This window comes from Amphiura filiformis, chromosome 8 (genome assembly GCF_039555335.1).
Source record: "Amphiura filiformis chromosome 8, Afil_fr2py, whole genome shotgun sequence".
Taxonomy (NCBI): Eukaryota; Metazoa; Echinodermata; class Ophiuroidea; order Amphilepidida; family Amphiuridae; genus Amphiura; species Amphiura filiformis.
In genome coordinates, this window is record NC_092635.1 from 49345360 (window position 1) to 49354548 (window position 9189).

Consider the following 9189-nt stretch of genomic DNA (forward strand, 5'->3'; position numbering starts at 1 on the left):
TGTTGACTTCGGTCATAACTATAACTCCATATATAAAAACAGGGAAAATCTGTTCCAACTGACCAGCAGGGAACCAAAGGATGGATCCAAAAGGATACAACAGTGTCACACTAGCAATGGATAAAATTAAAAACAGGAAAATATGACACAACATCAATGGAGGAGTAACACAAAATATATTTTGTATTACTCCTCCATTGGATGTTGTGTCATATTTTCCCTGTTTTTAATTATAACTCCATAGTACTACAGTCTCCTCGTAGCCTTGATCATTGTATTTTGCTGCTCCTAATATGTACACGTAATACACTAAAGTGCCTTTTGTAAACTTCTGTTGCTTACAAAGGTATCTAACACTGTCTAACTTAAATCTAAAGATCTTCGTGATCGGTTATGCAAAATGCCATTCCAGCATTCTGTCCATTCCCCGCGTCATGTTCACGGGACGTGCATTGCGTCGATAACGAAAAGGGACGACCTTGTTGGAGTTGCCACGTCGAAAATCACGCAGCTGTAGCCCTTCACTTTGCTTCACCTTCTGAAATGACGGCGGATTTGTAGACTGAGAATCTTTGTTAACTGCCATACATTCTGCTCTTAAATAGCTAACAAACCAATTCATGTTGTTAAAGTATTCTTGGCAAAAAAACATGTTTGCATCTATAACTTTGTCGCATTCCTCAGTCATTGTCGATGGGTGTCTAGATAGCATATCTTCGTAATAATCACTGTTGATATCATAAGCTGCCAAAATTGCACACGAAGAAATTTCACATACACGTTGCGGGGCTGGTAAAGTTGTTTTAGCTGCTGTAATTTCACCGTAAACCATCGAGTCGGGAACACTGAGATACCAACCATAGTGTTGAGTTATGATCGTGGAAGACTTGTTCGCACGATTGAGAAGCGGTTTCATCACCTTCAACAAAGCTTGCGTTCCTGAAAAGTCAACAATGTTTGACGTGAATATGCGATCAAAACGGTCCGATTCTACGTCGACACGCGCTGATATGTCGAAACAGTTGCATATAATGATGGATACACGTTGTGCCCCAGCCTTTATGCTTGCGATAGTCTGTTTGATCTGATCCGATATGAAGGAATGAAACATCACAACCATTGACTTGTTGTAATGGTGCTTCTTCACTTTCAGGTAATCCCATTCACTAAATGCCATCAGACAATTGTCGATGCAATACACAAATCTACCAGACATAAGGAATAGCAAGGATTCTATGGGTGTTACTTGGGCCGACTGTGTAAACATGTAACCTGTCAATGTGGGATTGTCGTATGGAAGATTGCAAGATTCTGCATTTACACCAGGAATGAAATTTCCGTGTTTGTCGTACTCATCAAACGATTGTAACAACTCATTCGGCAACTCCTTGCGGTACAATTTCATTCCTTCTTCCATTTCTTGATTTTGGTACAACAACCTCCGGCGCTGTTCTTGGAGATCAATGTAATTTGGATGACCCTCCCTACATTCTAACTCCAGCCAAGCTTTCCATACCGGTCGTATCGCAGTTATATCTGTTTCGGAAAGTTTTAAGGCTCCTCCAGTAACCTCATCAAGACTATCAGCTGAAAAACCTAACAGCGCTCTTAGGCAATCTATCAGAAACTTGTAATCTTCTTCAGGCAAATGAAGAGAGTACCAGATGGTGGTGATTCTTTCTGCAACGTTGGGGTCATCAGAGTACATTATCATCATGTACAGTTGTAGTACATTTCTAGCTTGCACATATATATCGCAATCGTTGAGAACGGTGTGCAAGGTACCTTTGAACTCGTTTGGTAAAGACGCAACTGTATGAATCCAGTTTCTGATATTACCGCAACCTGCCGACAGAATGGAATAACTATCTTCAAGTGTATCTAACTCTGAAGTCTTCTCTGTTCTTTCATCTTCTCTGCGTGATTCATTGGCAGGTAAATTTAACATGTCAATAGCTAGTGTATTGCCAATATAGTATGGAAATTGCATCATTGCCTTTTCGGAGCTGAATTTCGGATAATTATGAAAATTAACCTTGAGGGCTGCACCTACTTCTCTGATTTCTTGTGTGCGCTTTTGACAACTTGGCTTGTGATCTTTCCAGTGTTGCCGTTGACAGGTTTCTCCGCAGTACCAGGCATCGCAACACGCGGTACACTGATAATAAACAAATGGAAACGAAATAAAGATAATTATCCACTTCAAACACCTCAAACACCGCCCCCATACCCCGGGGGCACTCACATTTCCCAGCTATACGGGCCCGGGGGGGGCACTCACATGTTAAGGTGGTACGGGTATGTGCGGCGCTCAAGGGTCCCTTTTTCAGGCTCTCCCGCAGTTCCTTAAGCCCCACATTTGGATCTGCTCCAGTTCTTTGAGCCTCAAACTCTGACAATTGTAGCTCTTTTAAGCTCAAATTTGGAAAAAATTTAGAAATTTTTAGCTCAACAGCCTATAATTTGGCCCTAATTTCAGTTCTTCAAGCCCCTATTTTGCCCAAAAATCAGTTCTTAGTTCTCAAAGTTCGGCGCTCCGCGCCGCACACCCCTACCAAAATTTAAGTTGAGTGCCCCCCCCGGGTATACGGGTATGTGCCGCGGCGACGACCCCCTTTTTCAGAGCCGCTAGCCGTTCCTTAGACCCTCTGAATTCATTGATTGCCCGCTCTGAAGCCCCGAAATTTTTCTAGCCGTTCCACAGACCCTCAGATCATCGATTTCCGCTCTCATTGGCATCTTGACAGGCGTGTTTTCTGTCCTACTATTTCAAGCCCAAAAGCTACTTTTTTTTATGAGCCCAAAAACTTCAAAGGGAATTTTCCATAAATTTCTTCCCCATTGAAACACATTGTATTAGGAATAAGGTGAACTTTGGGCGGGATTTTGGGCTCCTTTAGTAGTGGCAACACTGGTTTGTTGTTATAAACAGCACTGCACTGCTGAGTGCCGATGCCTTCAGCTGATGAACATTTTGCTAGAAATAAATGATTTTGAGATCTCTTTTGGGAATAAAATTGCCAAATATGAGGAAAAGTACCTCAAATAATTGTGTGCACATCTTTGCAGCTGGCCATAACAGTGAATTAAAAGGTAATTTACGATCTACTGGTCTAGTGGAATGGTGTCAAATTCTGCACACTTCACACAATCATCTCATGCAGTTCAATGTAGTCAAAATGTTTTTCTTTTCGGCACTGAAAAAAATATTCTTGTGAGTTTGTTTTTATGGAGGGCTTTTATGTAATACTGCTAGCTGCTGCTATAATTATCAGTAGGCTAAATAGATTGTAGGTCTGCAGGGTCTAGTAATTTTGATTCGAATGCTGTTTTGCTTTGCTGAGATTTTCATCGTAATGAGGCTCCTGATTTAATAATTTAATGCACAATTCAAAGTGAAATCGATTCCTTCAAAAATCTGTGGCAAAAACGCAACAAAATTGAACCCTGGTTTGGCCTGCATGGTTTAGTTGCCGAGATTTTTCAGATTTTGGCAGCCGATCAGTTCCCCCTTTGGCCGGTCAAACAGTTCCCAAGACCCCCTTTTGACCGGCCGATCAGTTCCCTAGACCCCCTTTTGACCTGCCGATCAGTTCCTTAGACCTCAAGTTCGAAACTGGCGGTGGCACACCCCTACCAAAAAAAAAACTTGAGTGCCCCCCGGGCCCCATACACATGGTGCATAGCAATTTTATGGACAGTGTGAAGACTACAATTACGGCGACAAGCTATTTTGATAAAACAAAAATTCCCTTAATTAAAAGGGGAGTGTAGGGTCAGTCAGCGAGCCGCGGTGATGGGAAAAAAATTAAACAAAAAATAATTTTATGGCTATTCGTATAGCGCTGAGCGCTAAATTGGAGTTCACTTAGCAACGCGCACGGGTGGCTGAAGCCAGTGGCGTAACTGGGATTTTTTCCAGGGGAAAAGCATGTATGGGGCGGGGCCCAAATCCATCAAACAAAAATGGGGTGGTGCGACTACCCCCCCCCCCCTCATCAAAAAAGTGTACTTCCAGAGTAAAAATATCAAAGAAAAACAAAAGGGAAATACGTTTAGATTTTGCAATCCAAGAGAGAAAATGACAAACTGGATTATTACTTTTTCAAAGAAATTGCACGCTCCGCGAGAAAAATTTGCTTTTTTATTACTAATTTGGTCTCAAATTCCAATTGTGGAGCAAGCCTATATGGCCCCAAATTTTCTGACAATTTTAGCCGAAAATAAAGGTGAATTTTGCTTTGTAAATGCCAGTGCGCGTGAAGCGCGCAAAATTGTGTTTTGGGGTTAAAAGGGAACATATGCTGGAAGGGGGTGTTCATCTATAGGTTTAAGTATCATTGTTTTAGTATTGTTTAGAGAAGAGCAGGTATAGACAACTACTTGACTATATTTCTACATTTTCATACTCCTATAATTTCAGAAAAATAGCATCGGTCTTTTCAGTTGTTGTTACTTAAATTAAGTTATAGCGCCTTCAGCGGCCACTCTCTTCATATAACTTCAAGTAAAGACCAGTTATAATAATAATAAAAACCCAGCCGATTCTTTTTTCCCAAAATGTTGCATATGATGTAATATAGATTAACATGTGGAATGTAATGCAAGTGGTGTCGTTGCTTCTAAATTCATTGATATAATGTCGCCCCAGACCAAGGTGACGTTGCAGACCGTCAGCTTGTGGAGCATGTAGAATTCTAGTTTCCCCATCTACTGTTGTTCCTCCCAGTGTGGGTCCATGTGTTATTGTTAGAGCCTATTTCGGCTGGTATTTTACGTTATTTTGTGTATTTTTGTTTCTTTCATTTTTGGACAGGGGCACTATTCTCTTTCATTTTTGTCAGGAGCACTCTTCCCCCATTCTTCTGCCCCACCGCTGGCTACGCTACTCAGAGGAAAGGAGCAGTACCGGTATCAGGACTTCTGTGATCAGAAGGTTTTTGCATGATCTATACCTTAGTCACTGGACTGGACTTATGTCATAATAATAAGGGCTCTGATTAAGGGCTACATGGACTTCACCTTGTCATGTTTGTGGGAAATACAACAATATGATTGACTTCATTATAACCCAACAGGAGAACCCAATTCATAACTACCGCTCAGCTAATGTGGGCTCAGATCACAATCTAGTGATTACTAAAGTGGCTTCAGCACCAGTCAGAATCAAATGCTTGAAAACAGCTCCAAAAGGCTATAACGTCAGTATACTTACATTGACTTAACAACCACCCGATCAAGTTGCAGAAGAGTTCAGGTGCTTAAGACCGATCATTAACACTTGTCAAATTATTTTCAGATTTTCTAAAATAACCTTTTTCCCTCGAATTTCGCGGACACGGATATATTAGTTATTTTAATGATTTCGCGGTCCGCGCTGACATTCGAAAAAAAAATTCCCTTTACCACGATACTTGTGTTGAGCTGGGCCCGGGGTATTTGGGAACCATTGAACTGGTGATGTATGGTCTTTCTGGAAACCTGAATCTACATGTGTAGAACACGGCAGACACATAGTGGGAACTTTCCAAGAAAATGTTTTAACATGTTTAAGAACTGTTTGGAATGTCAGTGGCATATGTAACTTTACTACATCTTAAAATGGCTTCCCGGAACAGAATTATATTTAAGGATAACATTTGAACTCATAGTCATACCTCTTTGAGTTGCCCAGACACTATGCCGCATTTTGCATTTGAGCACTGCTTCGGTCTCCATTCTACGCATTCTGATATGTGTCTCCACTGGTCACGAAAACGACATACTTCGCTGCAGTACTTGGATTCACCGCAAACAATACAAGCAACGTCCCTTTCGATTGGATTTTCACATCGCCAGCAACAACCAAGTTGGACATCCATTGTCTAAATAGGAATAATAGATTTACACGAAATGACATTATTATTTAAAAAATATTAATAATTTTAAATAAAGTAGGTCTACAAGCAGAGAAAATAAAAATGTATTGGTATTTAACATGTTAAAGGTAAAAAGTTATTAACGAGTGCAGTAGCTTAGAAGAAGAATCTTGACTTGTTGGGTGGGAGCTGAGGCTTGAAGCGCCTAGAGGATGAATGTGCGAGGTATTCCTATGTTTATTTAACGCACATTTTTCGAAGTATTGCCACGGGTTTATAGTCTTCCTACAAATTTTACTTGGTATTATTTGGGGATATATGAAGGGTATTTAGCCTCTTTTATTTAGCCCATCTCAATTGAGTTACATGGCCCGGTTCCTAAGCCTACAAAATATGAGGCATGTAAGGAGTCGATCCGGAGTGTTTATCTCCCGGGTTTATCTATCTACTAATTTAGGGTAATACCGTAATACTCCCCGTGAAGGTCACCAATCCATCGTATGACCTTTCCAGCGTAAGCTAACATCCATTTATTATCTTTATACATCTGGTCTTAGAGGAGCCGTCTTGTGCCATGCATTGGAAATGGCCTAGTTAGGTTTTATAAATGATGCTACATCAGATCATATCCCAGATCAGATGCCAAGGCTAGTGTCAGGGGGATGACACTAAATTCGCGGTTTTTGTATTAGCCACGCAAACCTATGAAAATTTTTTTAATTTAGATTGTAGAAGGGGCAGTCTTCAGTGAACGGCTCTTTTCAGAGCCACCAAATGTTTAAAATTAGCAGATAGGCGAGATCTGTTTGTTTTCTGTAGACAAGGGGCAGTCTTCAATTCTTTTCAGAGCCATCAGTAGGCCAGGGACGGCCTACATGTCTCATTCTTAGGTACTTTGTCCTGAAGAAGTCAGAGCTACTCCTGACGAACAGTTCTAAACTTGTCCGACGGCGAACTGGATAAAAACCACTAATTCATGGATTATAATGAGACACAGTCATCGGCTATTCGTCCGGTATGCGAAAATTACAACGTTATGATTATTGATAGTATACCTCTCCTTTAGACCATGATGCAGTCATGTCTACAGTAGAACTCATCTCGACCTTTGCAGGATTAAACCCCATTAAAAGCTATTAAACCAAGATAACACTCATTGAAGCAGCTCAACTGATTAAATCAGATCTTCTCTGGTTGTGAACAAGTGTTTGTTTTCAATGTGCGACATCGCAATAAAGCTGGTATTTATAGCTTCAGTTGGGTAGCCGACTAAAAGGAAACGAAAGGAAACAATGGTATGTGTACTTTTGTTCACGAAATGAGACAAAGACCTGCTTTTTGTTAACCAGCATTCTTCAAAATGAGCAACATAATGATTGTTGACTTAACACGGTTTGGAAATAATTTCTTCATATTTTTTTTTTTTTTTGTCGTTTACATATCCTTCCTAAAACACAAAAGTGCGACCCTCTCCAAACATCTAAATTAGCTAAAAATTTAGGACATGTTACAAAACTTTATTTTCTAGAACCTATTTAGAATAATTTAAATGTAGCTTTTACCGTTTTTTTGTGAGCGGTCCGATACCAATATTTTCGGTCAAATCTCCATTCAATTAACACGGGGAGTTGGCTAGCTATGCCTTGCCCTCACTCATATTTTACAAAAGTGCGACCATTTCTGAACATCTAACCTAGCTGTAATTTTAGGTCATGTTAGAGAAATATATTTGCTAGAAGTTTTGGAGAATAAATAAAATATTGGCTGGTTATTTTTCACACAGTGATGTTAACTAGCAAGTGTCCATTCTCCCAACATACATCATTTGTAAAGGTCACGCGTCAATGGTGAGAGCACTGTGTATTGTGTATAGGAAAACGGACAGTAACTGCAGTATGCCACTCGCGTTAAATAAATACTAAAAGAAAAACCCGAGAATCAGCCTATATGAGATATGAGATACCAGACACAAATACCCGCGGATCTACGACAGGAAAAAAACCAATACACAACATGTTGAACATCAGCAACAAGGCTTTTCCGACATCCAGATAATTTATGCACAATTAATTAGATAGCTGCCCTTATTTGCACAATAAATAAATATTAATGCAAATTAGCTCATTATGAAAATATGCAAATTATATAGTGGCTAGATAATACAATACAGAACACATTAGCAACACTCAGACCAAGTTTCACGGTAACATTTTGCGCAATGATTTTGAGCAAAATATTGGCAACAATTTATATTCACGAGCTTTGTCAGTCATTATCTACATTGATTATCGGTAAAAACAATAATAAACAAAGAAAAGAGTGATGTTTTCAGACAACTTGATTAGCTGGCCAATATTTTACATCATGACCATTTACAGGCGACGAGAAAAAGAAACCCTGTTCTACGGGCGGACGGACCTTCAGGTAGAGTAGGTCACTAATAGGGTCACTAATATCAACACAGAAATCATGTGTTGGGCGGTTTTCTCCTTCCTAGAAAAATCATACACATGTAGGCGGAAGTGACACCACTTAATAAGGCTTAATATACCAAGCCTTGGGATCACCTTTATTTTATGTATAAGCTTTACTAGTATTTGTTTCAAAATCACCATTGCTGACACATACTTACCCAAAGCAGGACTCGGAACAACCACTTTCTGTTAATACGTCGTTACGGTATAATTGTGTTCAAAATCCCGGTCACAAAAAGCATGTATTTTAAGAAGAAATGTTTCATGAGACGGTTCCGCTCGTGACTCGTGACGTTGAACTCGTGACTAAATCCAATTGTGTCCTTTTGCCGCTTGGATGATGAACTAAAGCAAGGTCACGCTTTATTCCATGCATATAATTATCTACCAAAAAACGTTTCAAAACGTAAAAAGCGGCCAAAGTTTAAAAAATCTTTCCTGTGTGGCTTTTCACCCTTTTTTAAACTTGGTCCCATTTAGTAAAGTAGTATTAACATGAAGAATGAGTCCTAATTTTTACATGCAACAATGTACTCTTATAGGTTTAAGACTGTTCGAAAGCGGTGCAATATGACGTAGGCCACCGTATGTATTATCAAAAACATTTCAAGGTTTATGTTTTATTATATTGCGTGATCATAAAGAGTAGTAGAGTATTATATATACTTAGCAAATTGACTGTGTGTCAACCTGCTACATATAGGCCCTACATCTGCACATAAGGCGCAGAATCGCACATGACGATGAAGAATTTAACAAAGTGAGTATTTGCTACAAAATACATTATAACGTCTATACGGAAAAAAACTTCAATTACGCACGAACATTAATTCATTTGCTCTACAAAATAAACATTG

The 9189-nt window shown here is 39.6% G+C and overlaps 1 protein-coding gene across 1 annotated transcript; it reads right to left on the minus strand.

Annotated features, from left to right (window-relative positions):
- Positions 1–214: 214 nt before the first annotated feature.
- On the minus strand, positions 215–8631 carry LOC140159154 (uncharacterized). The gene is made up of 3 exons (XM_072182517.1): positions 8491–8631; positions 5658–5864; positions 215–2158 (listed from the first exon to the last, which is right to left on the minus strand). The coding sequence occupies exons 2-3, from the start codon at positions 5859–5861 to the stop codon at positions 392–394; spliced, it is 1971 nt and encodes a 656-aa protein (XP_072038618.1). The 5' UTR covers positions 5862–5864; positions 8491–8631; the 3' UTR covers positions 215–391.
- Between the last annotated feature and the right edge of the window lie 558 nt (positions 8632–9189).

What these genes read in the sequence shown, in the direction of transcription:
- LOC140159154 (XM_072182517.1), bottom strand. Translation starts at nt 5,861, where the DNA reads ATGGATGTCCAACTTGGTTGTTGCTGGCGATGTGAAAATCCAATCGAA. An exon ending in TGTCTGGGCAACTCAAAGAG is followed by an intron (nt 2,159 to 5,657) that starts GTATGACTATGA and finishes GTTTATTATCAG; the next exon opens with TGTACCGCGTGTTGCGATGC.